At 43.8% G+C, this 16,809-nt stretch overlaps 2 protein-coding genes across 2 annotated transcripts; one reads left to right on the forward strand and one right to left on the reverse strand.

The window, feature by feature from the left end:
* Positions 1 to 105: 105 nt before the first annotated feature.
* MIX23 (mitochondrial matrix import factor 23) lies at positions 106 to 8,277 on the reverse strand. Its single transcript, XM_066572147.1, has 5 exons — positions 8,065 to 8,277; positions 6,899 to 7,024; positions 6,280 to 6,426; positions 3,898 to 3,957; positions 106 to 409 (listed from the first exon to the last, which is right to left on the reverse strand). The coding sequence occupies exons 1-5, from the start codon at positions 8,113 to 8,115 to the stop codon at positions 359 to 361; spliced, it is 435 nt and encodes a 144-aa protein (XP_066428244.1). The 5' UTR covers positions 8,116 to 8,277; the 3' UTR covers positions 106 to 358.
* FAM162A (family with sequence similarity 162 member A) lies at positions 8,215 to 16,421 on the forward strand. Its single transcript, XM_066572146.1, has 5 exons — positions 8,215 to 8,443; positions 9,463 to 9,582; positions 11,781 to 11,889; positions 14,990 to 15,098; positions 16,174 to 16,421. The coding sequence occupies exons 1-5, from the start codon at positions 8,428 to 8,430 to the stop codon at positions 16,258 to 16,260; spliced, it is 441 nt and encodes a 146-aa protein (XP_066428243.1). The 5' UTR covers positions 8,215 to 8,427; the 3' UTR covers positions 16,261 to 16,421.
* Positions 16,422 to 16,809: the final 388 nt, after the last annotated feature.

Here is a 16,809-nt window from a genome sequence, read left to right on the forward strand (position 1 = left end):
AGGCACCAGTTCAGGGAGAGCCTTCTCCTCCCTGCTCAGGATAGGTTTTACTCTTTCTTCCCCTCTGGGATCACTGAAGCTGTGGAAGTTCAAGAAAGATGCCAGTTTTGCATTCCGATTGAAAATTGTTTTAATACTATAAAACTCATTTGTTCACATATTTTGTACAAAAGATTAGTTGTTTTCTCTTAATTACAGGAGGATCATTTCAAGCTTGAGAATTCAGCTAAGTAGGTCCAAAACAAAACAAGACTGGGTTCTACTGGTTCTGGAGGGTCCCAATTCAGCTCACCCAAGGTCTCTTTCCAGTTTGGCTCTCACAGTTATGGACCACCTTGATGGAAAATGCCTCACATCATCATTGACTCTTCGGAGGCTTGTAGTGAATTCGGCACCTCTCATTAAATACCTGAGACACCAAAACAGAAGAGCAAAAGTGAATCAACCCCATCCAGGAAATGAGCAGAACTTCACAGACAGTTCAGGCAACTACCTCAACTACCTGGACACCCATCTCAATCTGCCCAGTTCTGAGGTATCAATAAATGATACTTACCAAGACATCCATCTCCATTCACCTTCACTCCTGGCTTTAGTAAATCCAAAGTTTGCAGCCTGATGTTGGGAGACTGCACAGCACTAAGTGTTCTCCCTCAGAAAATGCAGACTCTTAATCCTGGCAGGCTGTTATCATAAAAAATGCTGATGCCTTTTTGTTTTTAAAAGAGAGGGAAATAATCATGGGAAGGCTCCTGAATAGTTGTGTTCTGTTAGGTTCACTCTGGCATTCAAACCTGGGTGCTGTATTCCTGTCTTTCCTGAGCAGGCACATTTTACATTGGCATGACAGCCAAGAAGAGGGGCAAGGGCTCCTGAAAGCCAGGTACACACTTCCAGCGCTCTGCCTGCCTGTGCCAATGCTGCCAGTACTCCCTGCAAAGGGCACAGCACTCCTGCCTCACTCACCTCTGACACCTTCTCTGGGTAAAATTTAGCCTCCAGAACTGGATACTGAGGATCATGTATATTTAGCTTGAACTGCCGCCAGCCTGCCCTAAGGAGGGCCAAGAAACGTGACTATGTAAAGTAAGGTAGCCTGAATCCAAAGCAAAACACACAGGCTCCCACCAAGGCTGCAAGTGCTCTTCACAAGCCATTTAGTTATTTATCAGTTTTTATCCCAACTTGTCCAGCACAAGTCCTGAAAGCAACACAAGCACCACCTGACACCAAGCTGAGGCTCTGGCAGGTGTTGGTTGTCTCACCAGCATTCCCACAAGAGCATATTTTGCCAAGCTGTCCAGGGATTTGGCAGACCCAAATGCCTGTGATCATCAGGATATGAAGCTTCATGAACTCTCCCATTGGCTTTATGTGCAGAGTGAGTGATCTTGTAATTTTGGGGAAGTTATCCAACACTTTATATAAATACACAATTTCAAGTTCTATCTTCCTAGAATCTTCTACAGCAGATCTTACTCACAGTTCAGAACCTATGGCAACTTCAGCAAAAGTGAAGCCTGGAGCACACATTAGTTACTGCATTGCTTTTCAATAATTTTGGAGCAATTTTCAACTACCTTTCAAATTTAATTTATTTAAAGAAATAGACATGGATTACAAACTGCTTCATACTGCAGAAAACAAAAGCTGTGATATAGCTTCTTTCACACACAGAAATGTGCAGCCATTATGTTGCCACATGGAATGGACACCTCTGGAAGAGTTCAGCTGAGTTAAAGGTTTGAGATCAGTGACAGGAGAAATTAAGAGCAACAGCATCAAGTCCAATACAGAAACATTTTACTACTAAACAAATGGAACTGGTTTTTGTCCATCATCTGTTAATGACAATTTAATAGTATATATGTCTAAAAGGGTATATATGTCTAAAAGGGAAATACTCTCTAAAGCACTGCAAGGGTCTGTAGCATCAAACAATGCCAGCTTGCTTGCTATCATGCTAAATTTCAAATTATCTTCAACAGTAACTCCACAGCCTGTGGCAGGATGATCAACACTGCAGTCTTACTAACACTGTCTCCTACTTTTAGGATCATTGGCTCACAGATCTCAGTGTGTTACTCGGGCCACTTAAATCCACTGGTCTACCTATGAAGTGCTATTCTCATTTTTCACACATTTTTCAGGAAAAGCAATGGCTGAGAAACCTTAAAATTTATGTTACTAGTCAAAAGTTTAATTTTTCTGGCTTTTACGTATTTGTATAAATCACTCCAACAATAAATTCCAATTTGGAGGTGCCGGACAGAGACTAATGCAAGTGTCTTGTTTGAAAGTCAATTCCTTGTTTGGTATCATCCAAATTCCACATGCATTTCTCTAAAGTAGCATCCATCTGTATGCCACTATTGCTACAGTCAGCCAGTGTTTAAAAATCTGTTTCCTAATCAGATTTTTCCAATTAGTTTTTGGTTTTTCAGGATTAATGGAAATACACAAGTATACTTCCCAACCAGAAGTCTACAAAAGTAAAACACCAGCCTGCACACCAATAATCACTTCTATGTAACAAATTGCATTCAGTCTGCAACCATGACTGGCTCTAACTGACATTTTAACAGGCAGCTAAAAGAGACATTTATTATTGTGAATATTCAGAGCACAGTACAGCAGAGCTGGAGATAAAACCCAGAAATATTTATCTCTTCAAGCTCCACTCTGAACATGGGCTGAGGAATACACTAGCAGGCTAAAGTACCCCTGCACCATGCATACCTCACTCTTTCTAAACTCTCCATCTTCAGGAAAAATTAGACAGTTCTGTCACCAGTAAAAGCTTAAAGCAGCTACAAGAAACCTCTGGGATCATTACTAAATTTGGTGCTTCAGAATGAAGAGTAGGCTGGGGGCTGTTCCCCTGTAGCAGAGTTGCTGTGAAATATTTGCCCCTGGTGACCTGCAGGATGTTGCTGGTAAGGCTGTGGCATTGATTAGTCAGATCTGAGTGGGTTTAAAATTAAACTGAAGTGCGTGCTTCGCTTTTTTGGGACAGTACAGAGGTGTGCTGATGGCAAAGCATATGCAGGAAACTGTAAATGCTCATTTCATCAGCCTGCACTGAGGTTACTGACAAACACCCAAGACATAAAGCTGCATTGGTTTTACACTGGTGCAATCTAGGGGACTAAAATCATGAAGTAGTGATTTAAAAGGAAGGTGCAGCTAGTACTGGCTATTTGCAAAATTCCTTTTTGCATTTAGAGAGGGAGAGAGGTTCTCTGCAGTATTGAAAGCTCTGAAAAGCTACATCAAACCAGAAAAGGATGCCAGGTGTGAAACGCTGCAGTGGCACAATACAGCCACCTCAGAATTTAAGCTCAGTGGACAGACTTCGGGCCATCAGTCCAGAGGGTGATCTGCACCCTCTGCTGACACAGGAGAGCAACAGCAAGGCTGCCCTTTGCACCAGGGAGTGTCTGTTCAGGCCTGAAGAAACTCCATCAGGAAAAGGTTCAGCTTCTACAGCTTCACCCTCTCCTGGGCTCTCCTGAGTTGTGATCAGCACCAGATACAGGCAAATGTGAAAAACCCTTCTCTCTGACATTGTTAGAGGCCCTAAAAAGCTTTCCAGAGAAGTCACCACAGAAAAGCCTACAAAGTGCTCAGCCCCTAGCAAGGAGGAGAAAGGGACACAGGGAATAATCCACACTCCTTCCTCCATGCTAAATCAGATACTTTTCTTCCCCTGGCAGTGAAACTGAAAAGTTTTGATCTCTGCATCCAGAACTGGGAAAATGACTGACTTGAAGCATTTCCCCCAGCAGTGCCCTCATCTATTTCTAGTTAAGCTGCTTCACAAGGCACCAGTCCCACCCCTCCAGTGCAGGACTGTCTGTTGGGACAGAACATCATCACTATTAAATGACTGAGTACCTTCCAGCTTCTGTCGTTTACCACTTCTTCAACATTGAGCTCCGACTGCATCAATTTCAACTGCAGAAAATAAGAGATACAAGGGTTATTGTCAAACAGGTCTCCCTGCAGCCTTCAGTATTTATTACAAGTGCAACTTTCCAGCTCCCAACCCCAGCACCAGGTGCACACCTCCTGTGATGGTGCAAACCAAAGGGCACGATATGTAATCACCCTGGGAGCCTGGCCCTTCTCAGGGCACACACAGGTCTGCAAGGGCACAGTGAAGGCAGACTCACAAAGCAAGCCTGGCAGTAGATCCTCATTACTCATGCTCTATTCCTAAATAATGCCCATCCAGATTTGCTAGCAATTAACTGATTAACACTGATGGCTTCAGAGGCACAAATAACTGCACCTAATGCAAGCACTGAGCACAGGGAATTCCAGGGCTGGGGTTAGCTCTGCAGCCTTGAGTTACCACTCTTGCATTATTAGAGTCATATATGAAGCTGGCAGCAAAGCTAGGAATCCAGCTAGGATTCTGGATTTAAAACTGAGGTTATCTCTCTGCTTCATTTGCTATCTACTCAGTGCACTGACCAAAAAGGGTCTGCAGTCCGATCATGTGTTGTTCGTGCCGTCTGAACCAGTTAATATTTCATGTCATCACTGCAGGACAAACCAGCTCTACACAGATGCAAAAGCTCTGGCAAGAACTACCACCAATACACAGTTCTTGAACACTCACTTGACCTGTGAGAAGAGTAAGATTCTCTCTGTTTCACACCTATTAGAAACCCCAAGGGCCAGGTGTGACAGTTGTGTTCGGGTAATTTGGTCCTGAGGCAATAGTAGGAGATTTAAGAACCATCTGCCATTTTGCCCAAATTTAGGATGTATTCTTGTTGGAGTCTTTAACACAACAGACAAAGAGTCAGAATTTATGCATTTTCAATACATGGTTCCAATTAGAGGCCTGGTGAATAGGTGCAAGCCAAGACAGCAATCCCACTAAAAACCTTCCAAGTAAGATATCCAGGGACACAGAGTTGCTACAGCTGTTGGATGCACTTTCTCCAACTCAACAGGACTTCAATCTGTTTGAAATAAGAATCCAGCATCCAGAGTGACTGGATGACCAGGATAGTCTCTATAAAATAAACACTCAGAGGATCTTTAGTAGTTCAAAGAAAATACTACTCCAAGTTTTCTCATTCAGTGACCCAGAAGTAATAATTTTGCATGAACTCCTCCAAGTTGTACAACTAGCAGGATCAGAGAAACACACATAACAAGGGAAAAGAGATCTGTACTGCAAGCAAGTGAAGAGATATTTGAAATTCCCACTCTTAAAACTAGGATGTGCTCTGTCAAGATAGCTTTTCTGACTTGTAGAAAAAACATAACTCTCTGTGTTTTGGAGAGCCAACAAAAAAAAAAAAGCAGGGGGGATCACACCTCCTATGGTCCAAGTACAAATCTGAGGTGATCTCATAAAAAACTCTGAGATGTTTCTAAGTCAAGGAATGCTTTCAACATTTGAAGTCACCCCCAATCATTAAACACGTTCATTGTGATCTTCCCAGTGTTTTCAGAGATAGATTTTGGTCTCAGTAACTAAATGATTTAAAGAACTGGCTCTGCTAACAAAATTTGTAGAAAATACTAAGCAACCACTCCAGTTTTCCAGACTAATATCCATGCTTGTTAGCAGCTCAGTAAGTGAGGCTTTAAGAATAAAACTGCTTGTCTGCCACATGCTTCTCTCAGTATCCTTTTCCTTACAAAAGGGGCCCTGGAAGTGAGGTGAGAACTTCAATGGGGCTCCTTTATCCGTTTCTGATACTCAATCCCCTCTGGTCACCTGTGGTAAAATATTTCCCACCGACAGGGCAGAAGGTTGAGAGGGCATTTGCACATTAGAATTCTGTATGCAAACCCAGAAGTCTCTCTCTCACACCATCACAAGGTACTCCAAATATTAATCCAAGAAATACCAAACAGCAAAAAGGTTCTATAAGTGGAATTCAAGGTTGCCTGGGAGCATCTTGTAGAGAACAAACATCTTGTAGGAAAAGTTAAGCTGTGCTTCAGTGGTGTCAGTCAGTGAAGGTTAGAATCCACCATGGGAAAGAATATGTGTTTTTCTACAGCATTCATGTAGAAGAATCTCAGGAAATGCTCCAGTTGCAGGATAAAAGTAGCTCTCTGCCTTTGGGGAGACTTTGGGAAAATAATTCTCACAAGACCCAACAAGACCCAACGAGAACCTTGGAAAAGACTGCTTGACTCAGGATCCACTTCAGGTTCTCTCCATCACACTGGTCCTTCCATTTGGGAAAGATACCCACTTCTTCTTCCTCTATAAGTGATCTCTCAAAGGCTCCACCTACCACTCACCTTTGTCTGCTCTTTCCTGAGTTGCTTTAATAATGCTGCATCTTCATGGGCCTTTTCCCTCTCTTCTTTGAGGGTTTTCACTACAGCAGAAGTCTGAGAGATGCAGTTTTTGATGATTCTTTCTCTCTTGGTGTGAGCATCCATCAACTAAGTGGGGAGAAGAAGAAAGTCACAGTGACTTATCAGAGAATAAAAACCTCCCAGTTGTAAGTTTAAAGACTTTTCTAGAGTCATGGTATTGCTGTGCCTACAGAAATCCCTTTGAATTCATAACCTACATGTGGGAAACAACACTGCTTTGAGCAGCAGCTACTCTCAATTTAGACTATCCTGTCATCCTTGCTCTTACCAAGTTGATCAAAAGTCAAAGGTAAACATGACTAGTCTTGCAGAGCAGCAGGAAAAGCAAGCACCTTTTTTAAAAGATTCCCAAAGGATCAGTATTGCAGAACAAAGAACTCCAAGCAGTGCATGGAGATGTTGAGCAGGACAGCTAGGAATACACAAAGCAGGATCTACCAAGGCAGTGTCTTCCTCAGACCCTGAGGATGTTTCAGTGGCCACTGCACACAACAAAGCAGTGGGAAGGGAGCTGAAAGTGGAAGGTGAGCACACTCACAGACTCGTACAGCTCTTTACACGTCTGGCCAGGATCAACTTTCCCCACAAAGGAAGCCGTTGGAATCGTAGTGTTTAATTCATGAACAATTCTATCATCGATTGTCCTCATCACCCTGAGCAGCTCCTGTATTAAAAAAGAGAGAGAAAAGCCTCTCAGAAAAGCCTATGACAAAAAATTTGCATAGTCAAGCATTTTAATAGAAAGTACATAGGATTCCTTACAAAGAGTAGGAAGCGCACCAAAGGAACAATCCCACATGCAGGAGTATGTGCTGCAAACCACGGAGTTTCCTTGGCAGCAAAGGCCAGAGCAGGGGTGAGTTACTGATGCCCCCTGAAGCCCCCTGGCCCTGCAGGCAGCATGGACAGGCTTAAGAGCCTCTGCCCAAGTCCCCGTCCCCACTTCCACACAGGAAACCGGGCACAACCTGCACCAAAACGGCAAACTTTGAATAAAACCCCCCATCATTCCGGGGGGCGTGAAGCTGAGCTGGGGGAGGTTTAGGTTGGGTTTCAAGAAAAAGTTTTTCTCACAGAGAGTGGCAGAGCACTGGAACAGGCTCCTCGGGGCAGCGGTCACAGCACCAGGCCCGACAAGTTCAAGATGTGTTTGGACAACACCCTCAGGCAGCTGGTGTGACCCTTGGGATGTCCTGTGCAGGGTCGGGAGCTGGACTCGGTATTCCTGAGGGTCCCGAGCTACTCAGGATATTCTGGGATTCCGTGTTGGAGGCACCGGCCGGTTCCCACGGCCCCGCCGGCCTGGGCCCCGCTCGCAGCGCCGAAGACACGGGTGGCAGCCCCGCTCCCTCAAACGCCGCGGAGGCGCCCGCGGAGCTCCCGCCGCCCGCGTGGCTCCCGCGCCGCGAGCGCTCCGTCCCGGGAAGGGGACCTGCGGGGAAGGGGAGGTGTCCGGCCCCGCTGCTGCCGGAGGGAAGAGGGAAGGGGAAGGAAGGAGGGGGGGGAAGGCCGGACGCTGCTCCCTTCCCGCCGCATCCCGCCGGCCGCCAGGAGCGGGGTGACCTCGCGCGCGGGGCGCGCGCTCCCGCGGGGCCGTTCGCCGGGAGGCGGCGGGAGCGCGCGGGGCGCGGGAGGCGGCGGCGGTGGAGGCAGCGCCCGGCCCGGCCCGGTCTGGCTCGGCCCCGCCCGCCCCGCGCGGCTCACCTGGAACTCGGCGAAGTCCTCGCAGCTCGCGGCTCCACTGGGCGCCGCCATCCTGGATCGGCCGAGGGAGCCGCGGCGCCCAATCCGGCGGGGAGCCGGGATGACGCGCGGGGCGGAGCGGGGCGGGACCCGCCGGAGTGCGGCCCCCGGCGCAGCGGCCCCCAGTCGGGCATCTCCACCGGCAGCGGCCTCGCGGCCCCTTCGCCTCCTGCAGCCGCTGCCAGAGCTCCGGCCGCCCCCACCGGAGGCGGTGCCGGCCCCGCGGGCCCCGGGCGCCCCGCGGCGCGGCTCCCTCCAATCGCGGGCCCGGGGCGGGGCCCAGCGGTGACATTGAGCGGCGCCCAGCGGGACCGAGGCAGCGCCATGTGGGGCCGCGCCGGTGAGTGAGGCGGGCAGGGAGAGACCCAGCCCCGCGGCCGGGACGGGGCTGCCGCCGCTTCGCCGTCTCCCCGCCTCCCCGGGAGGCCGAGCGGCCGGGCCCGGAGCGCGGAGAGGCGGCCCCGGCCGGTGCTGCGGCGGGAGCGGAGCCGAGCGTGAGGGGCCGTGTCTGATGGACTGGCGTCCGAAACAGTACAAGAGCGGGGCTGTGCCCCGGGTTCTCCAAAGAGCTTGAAAAGGGGCCGGTTTCACTGGGGGTGTCGCCCGTAAATGTAAATTACTGGTTTTTCAGAGCGGGAGTGTATTATTCCTCGAAAGTAAAGGGCCGTAGGAGAGACATTTTCAGACAGTAAAACTAAGTAAAAAATAACTCATGTTAGGTTTTTTAAAGTGCCCCTTTTGCGTTTCTGAGTTAGTTTGGTTGGGTTTTTTTCCCCCGAACTTTTTCATTCTATTAATTAATGCATTGGAAGCGCCTTCTTTGAAGTATGTGTTCGTATATAAGGTGCTCTTGCCTTTTCTAATGCGCTACAAAGTAGTTACCTCTCAGTGTAAATATTCTGCCTTCTTGACTTGACTCTGTCAATGCTTTTGGGATGTGACAAGGTTGGTAGAATGCTGGTGTGCAGTCCTCGAAATAGCACCATCCTAAGTGTATCTAAAGCATATGTACAGATTAGTTTCTGGAAATTGTAATGTGTTTCAGAAATTGCTGGCAGGACATTATCTTGCTTTTTTTTTTTTTTTTTTCCTAAATTAGTTTAATTGCATTCACATTTTTCTACATAAGATTACTGAGCAAGCTCAAGGCATACCTTATAATCAAGCTTTCATTTCTTTGGTGGGCTATTACAACTAAAACTGGTATTTCTTGGGTTCATTTTTACCTATTGGTTTTCTTTCTTTTTTTCCTCTTGTGTTAAAAAAAAAACACCCTGAAATGCTTCCATTGCAAAGCTGGTTTCTACTGCTCTGAGTTAAATTTGGCTTCCACTTGGCTTCCTCTGTTTTCTCTCCCAGATAGGGCTGTTAAACTGCTGGGAAGAAACATTCCCTTGGTTCTGAGGATGACTGAGGGAGTGGACCTGCAGATAAGCAGAAGGCTGTGTGTTAAACCCCGGCAAGACCTTCAGACAAAGAGTAAGAGTCTTTGATAAAGTCATGGAATGCTTCATACTATGGAATACTCACATATCCATGCTGCAATCATTTGAACAGGAATTTGGCTGACACCGGTGGTCATATCCCTGATTTTGTGAGAGTTCTGGTCTCTAGACTGAAAAATGGAGCATTAAATTTGGTTGAGTCTTGTTTTCTAACAAAAAGCCAGGGGTCAATGTTTCCACTTGTGGCGGTCACACAGCATTCACTTTGTAGCAGATCACCAGAGCCTTATCTAGTGCACACTCCTACACTGAGGCTCCTCAGCTCTGCTCTGGAACTGCCTGTTCAGCCCCACTGTAAACTGTTCATGTTTAGGAATGTTGTGTGAGCTAAAAGACTTTTGCAGTTTTCCAGAGTGCAGCCAGCTCCAGCTGTTCCAAAAACTGAATGTGCCCTGCAGGGAAGAGTCTGAATTGTTCATGTTTAAGGGTGGAGCTGGTCAGGGAAAGCTCAGGCCATGAAACATTTTTTCACTATATTTGGGACAGTTTCTGTGCTCCTTGTATCACAGGTTCCTTATGGCCCACCCATGCAGGAGAAAAGGAGCACACAGATGTGAAGCATTTGGCAGGACTCTGTGTTAAACACATGGATCAGCTGCTCTGGGTAGGACAAAAGGTCTCCTTAAAAGTGTGATGTCTCCAGCAGGGACTAGTAAAGGAAGTCCCTTATGCTTTTGTGAAGTGGGAATGGTGACCTACAGCAAGAACCTAAGGAAGAGAATAGGAAGAGGATTCCTCTATACCACTGCCCCAGAGGTGGCATCTTGGTGTTTAATAATCCTCACTAGATTTTTTTTTCCCCCCCACAAATTTGCCCAGTTTCCTGAAGCTGGATGTATTTTTAGCATCCACATTCTCTAAGAATGTGGATGTTAAAATTCCCTAAGAATTTCTTCTCTAAGAAATTCCTCAGCTACAGTCTTGTGTTTATTTTTTAACCCAATGTGCACTGTTTTATAATCTGATTTTCCTTTATTCAGTACCCCTTCCAAACCAAGACCTCATTATAATCCACACTCCCAATGCCTCTTGTAATGCCCTGCTGGGCTGAAGAGAGCTTCAGTCACTGCTTTCCAGGCCAAAGGGTCTCAGTCTGTGACACAGTTTCTTACATGGTGAGCATTCCATACCTGTGCCTGTTTCTATTTCAGCCCCCTCTAAGTCTTTCCCATGCCTTTCAAAAAGCTGGAGTCACAGTTTTACACAGAGGCACAGTAATGCTGTTGTGTTGGCCTGAGTTCCTGCTGTTTTCCTTTCTGTCACTTGCCAAAACCACTGTGGAACCCCAAGGCCTTGCCCAGGCCTAGGTAATGATTTATAAGTGAGGGCAGAGTCTGTCACTTGTGTGTGAACTGGAATTGCTTCCTGTTTATGGACAAGGGAGTTCCCAGGCCAATTCATTCACTCTGGGTTCTAAAGCTCTGTGCATTTTGGGCTCAGCCCTCTTCTTTATGTTTTTGAATAACCCGGTGTTGTCAGCACACTGTATCCACCCCACTCCCTAGGTAATTCAGGAATCCATGAGGGAGAACATGGCCATACAGGATGCTGCCTATTGTTTTAAAGGAAGAAGCTGTCAATCTTTGCACTTTGTTTCTTAGATTTTAATGGTGTGTTATATATGAAAAGCTTCCCCTGTTACATTATGAATATTTTGTTCCTGGCGTTTGAAAGACTGACCTGAAAATTCTGTGTCCAGTCTTTGCCTATAGTCATCTGTTTATTTATACCTTCAGATAACTTTTTCAGACAATGTAAGTTTTTAACATTCTGTGATGCTACACTGGCTTTTATTGTTATTGTGCAGCATGTTGACTTTTCTATAGCTGTTCCATTTGATTTCTTTTTTTGTAACCTTTTTTAAATAAAATATAAAAACAGTACCTTAGGAACCTTAGATGCTGGAGCAGCTTTTGCATATTTAGACCTGCAGATACAGAGGTTTTGAGAAGGATTTGGCTTTCCTTACGTGGCTTCAGTTTCACCCATATTCACACGTTTGTTAATCTGTGATACAGTTTTCATTCTCTAACTACCTCTAGCAATCATATTTAGAGTTGTGCATTGCTCACCCTAACTGGTTTTGTTACAGCTCTGACCATCCAGCCTGACTGTTGTTTTTGGTGTTGTTTTGTTGTTGTGTCTTTGTGTGTTCTGTTGGGGATTTTTTAGGTCGATCTGCTTCGGGAGTGCCTGGACACAGGCCTACACCCTGGGAGAGAAGGTGTTTGTTGTGGGCAGGCCATTACAAAAAGCCAGAGGATATTCCAGAGACTGTCTCGTAAGTTTTGCTTTTGAAACTGTAAAAGAGACTTTGTCTATGCAGAAATAAGTTACTTGCATGCAACTCCAGAGTAACTTCTCTAAAAAGGAATGGGTTTGCACAGCTGAAAAACCTTACCCTGTTGTGTTTGGTTTATCATCCTTGTAGATTAAATGACTTCAGCAATTCTCTTGTGCTAAGATAATGTATCCCTCTTGATTTTTTTTCCTTTTTTTGCAGAGGGTTGACCAGCATTTATCAGTTGTTTCATTAGAAAACCATGTCACATCATTTCATTTTTACTCTTCTCTCACAATTAGAAAGCTTTTTTCAAACATTAGGGTGAGCTTTTTCCAGTGTTTTTCATTATATGTCAGTCTCTTGTGGGAAACTTTCATATACGGCTATAAAATAACTGAAACTCGTTTAAGTACTTATTAATGAATACCTAAAGGGCATGGGCCAACTTCCTTTACTGTTGGAATTTAAACTAACAAACAGTGTTAAGGCTCCCTAACTATATATAGTCAAAATGTTCGTGTTGCTGCTGAGTTCAAATGTCAAAAGCTTTGTCCCGTGTGAAAAGCAGAAAATAAAATGTTCTGGTTTGCACACCAAAAATAAAGATCAAACTTATCAGCAATAGACAACTGTTAGTTTAAAAAACATTCCTAGTATAGTTATCTTTTAAAACATGCTCGTAATGGTTTTAAGTACATGTATTTATTTAAATTAAAAAGAAACAGTAAATCTTGCACTACTTGAGTAAGAAAATGATGTAGCTGCCCTCTTACATATTTTCTGTTTGTTTGGATGCACCATGTAGGAATTGAAAATCCACCCCTGTATCTAAATTTATCACAAGAATGAATTTTGTTAAAAGTGGAATCCTTCCATTTTGTATTGAATCATTTTTCTTAAAGCTACATTTGAAATACATACAGGAGTAAATTATTAAAACTTACTATCACTTCATATATTTTTGCATACCAAACACTTGTTATGAGTGTTTTTAAGAAAACAGAGTTAGCAGAGTGATTGTTTTCAGTAGTTTATTGAAAGGACAAACCAACTTCTGATAAAAGCTGACCATTTCTGCAAGTGCATAGGGAATTCTTTTTATTTAGACAAATAATTCAGCCAAATCTGAGAAGACAATTGAGAACTATAAAAGCACAAAAACTTGTTTTCCTGTTCTGAGATTAATTAATTAATCTGAGATTAATTATGTGTTGTAAGGACTTGTGCTATAACTCAGTAATCTCGTAAAATGTGGTGAAGCAACCCATTTATTAAACAAATGTTAAACTTAGCAACTGAACTGATTTAAAATGCAAGTTGTGTTGAGATATCTACCTTTTGCTCTTGTAAATTCTTAGCACATCTAAGTTATTTCCAAAATTAACTAGCAAACTTTTTAAAATCCTACTGCTGTGCATTTCAGCTTAATTGCAGCCTGCACTCAAGGCTTTCACTGCAGATTATTAGCAGAAGCAAATAACCTGGATGCTAAAATTAACCATTAGTTTCATTGTAGATGGATGTGTTTGTTCCCTATGATCAGAAATCTTGTACTCAAATCAATGCTCTGACAAAAACAAGAACAAAACTTCCCAGCTCTCAGGTCCTGTGTGATTTACCATGCTGAACTACCATGGATCCTGAAGTACCTTTTTTTTTCTTCCAAATGTAAGGATCAAAATGTAGTAAGATTCCATGTAATTTCCCAGTTCCATTAAATCCATTCTCCACATTAGTTTTGGGGTATAATTAACCTAGTTTGATGCATTTATTCTTTTCATTACACAGTGTTGGTGCTTCTCCAGTCTTCTGGAATTTTGTCATGTGCCAAATATAATCAGTGTATCAGCCCTCCTTGAGAAGGGAGTTATCTGCCCTAAATTCTGCAAGGAGAGTTAAATATACAGGGTGTAGGTCTTTGGTTATTATGGACAGCACTTGTAAAAAGCATTAATGCTTCACTGGCCCTTCTTGCATTGTTCTCTCTAACACAGACTGAAAACCTGCTGTAACCAAGATGCCATTTGAGTAGAATGATCTTCAGAGTTAACTCAGGAAAATATGATCTTTTGTTTTTACTCTCTACACAGCTGGAAGGTGTCAATAGCTGCTACTCTTCTGGTGGAAGACTTCTGGTTTTTCAAACAGCAGAGTAGGCAACAGGTTTCCCAAAAGGATGGTATAGCTACTGGTGTGGCTAGCTAAGCCCCCTAAAATGAATTAAAAAAAAATTTAAAGAGTTCCTCTATCCAGAGCTGATGTAGGAAAGCTTACAATCCTCCACACCTCCTTTGTTTCTCAGGGAAGCAGATCACTTTAGGATTATTTACTCCAGCAGGAGTAGGGACCACTGGTCTTTTACAAAGTCGTGTTCAGAATTTCTGAGTGCTGCATTCAGCAGCTTGTGTGTCACTTATTGCACTTTCAAGTCCTGAAGCAGAGGAAGCACCTTGCTGGGAAATAAGACTGCATCATAAATGAAATCACTGAAGTTCAGGCAGAAGAAATTGCAAAGCTGTGCTAATGCTTCCCTCTGCCCAATGAACTCTCAACTGTTAAAACACCATGTTTTGGGTTTTACCAGACTTCTGCTATTGAGAGAAAAATTTGTGTTTTACTATGTTAAATACATCACAGTTATAACACAGCTGAGTTCTCCCTGGCTTTGCAGATATTGGAAGGTGGTAGTGAGCACAGAGGGAGCTGACAGTAAGAAAAGTACAGTATTGGTTAAACCATTCCTCTCTTTTCCCTGTTCTTTCCACAATGAACAAACACACCTAAATCCTGCAGCCTTCCTCCTTTGCACTGCAGTCAAGTGGTCTGCAAAGGCAGTATTTTAACAGTAGAAAAAGCTAAGATTAAAAAGTTGGGCTTGTTTCCAGCTTTGAGAGTAATGCCTCTGTTACCATGTATCTCCCAAGGTACTTAGAGATCATCAGCCTTTCCTGTTGGAAAACTTTTTTTCTGCACAGAGCCAAGTGCTGTTAGCATTCCACAAAACTACCAAGACAGCACACTAGAAGAAATTAAATAATTAGCCAAGTGAATTATTTGGGTCTCTGATAACAAGTGTGTTCTTTTGTTCTTTCTTGAGGCTTGACACAGTGAGAGCAGCACAGACCACCCTGCGTGTGAAGTTCAGCTATGTCATGATTGCCTTGACAATAGTGGGATGCATCATCATGGTGATCAGAGGGAAGCAGGTAAGCACAGAATTTGGGCTGATGAGGGCAAATAAACCTTCATTTAAACAACTTAGCTCCTCTAGGGATTTTTAGTACTGTCTAGCTTTGGGGGTTTGAAGTTTTTTGTTTGTTTTGGGGTTTTTTGTCATTTTATCACCAAACAAAATTTTACTAAGTCCTCCTGGTTCCCCAGAAGTGACCCTCATTGACTAATTCTCCTCAGAAAAGGATGATGTCGCCATTAAGATGCTTCCTTTAAACAAAAAACCCTGAGCTTGAAGTGTCTGCGTGGCAGAAGAGCCTTACTTGCTATGCTGCCTCTCTTCTGATGACAATGCTCAGGTCTGGTTTCTATGGACTGCTGTGTTCTAGAGAAACCTTACAAGTAGTGACAGTCTTAACCCCAGCACTGTGAGCTACTGAGTGTCACCTGACATTTTCTATCAGAATTTGTCTATTACAATGAAAAAGATGCAGCACTCTGAAATGAAACAGTGGAAGGATTTTTTCCTGGCTTTAACAGCAGAGATCAAACACTGATGATTCCCAGAGCATTTTCCTTTGTACTGGAGAAGTATGAATGCAAGTACCAGGAAGAGAGGACAGCTACTTTGGAATCCTTGTTTTCAAAGCAGCTGGAATTATTTATGTTTCCTGAGATGAGCTCAGTTGGCCAGAGAATGGTGCTAATAATGCCAAGATTATAAGTTTGATCCCCCAGTGCGCCATTCAGTGAAGAGCTGGAATTGATGATCCATGTGGTCCCTTCCATCTCAAAATATTCTGTGAGTCTGTGATTATGTTTAACTTTTGATTTGTTTCTCTGTCTCATGAAAATCAGATCAGTATTAAATACTGACCAGAAGCACAGAATATATCTCCTAGTGCCTTGAAAAAAGGTTTAATTTATTCCCAGAGAAGTAATTACCTTCAGCCAAAATAACCTCTCAATATTTTATTTTAACCCTCTTGGCTTCCTGGCATTAAAGCTGACAGAACTGTGCCTTGGTAAGGATAGGTCAGGTAAGTTATTGATTCAAGTTTCAACTCTGTGGTCCTTCAGGTGATGACTGATGATGTTATTACATTGTAGGCTATGAAAAGACATGAATCTCTTACAACCATAAACCTGGAGAAGAAAGCCAAGTTGAGAGAAGAAGGTGCATCTGCTAAACCATAGAGGAGGAAATGAAGAGATCAAGGCCTGGGGTAGAAAAGCAAAGACCCTTTCAGCACTGACAGGAGGATATCATCACATCTGTCCTGTATATTAGTTCTGTACACCCGTGTCCAAGAAAGAATGAATATGCTGGCTGTAGTCAATAAAACCAGAAATACCTATTTGCTTTTCCTTATAACGGGTCCTTTCTTCCAAACTCTTTTCTTCACAGTTAGTGGGACAGGACACATGAGCACAGTGGATAAGCAATGTAATTGTTTCCCACATGCTGTGCACCAGAGCATCTTTTGAAGTACTGCAGGACCTGTACCTGTATTCTTGGTACCAATCCCTTGCATGAAGTCTCATGTTCTTACTTACCACTTACAGAAAGGTAACTGTAACACAAAAGAAGGGTCCATTTGGTTTCCACTTGCACAAACAAAATACCTTCACTAGCCATCAGGTTTCCTCAGCAAGAATGGAACTGTATTTATTCTGTATTGGTACTGGCTACTTCAAGTAATCCACATGTTCCTCTTTGTGCAAGACAGAACAATTATTAAGGGA

The sequence above is a fragment of the Molothrus aeneus genome, chromosome 2 (assembly GCF_037042795.1).
Source record: "Molothrus aeneus isolate 106 chromosome 2, BPBGC_Maene_1.0, whole genome shotgun sequence".
NCBI lineage: Eukaryota > Metazoa > Chordata > Aves > Passeriformes > Icteridae > Molothrus > Molothrus aeneus.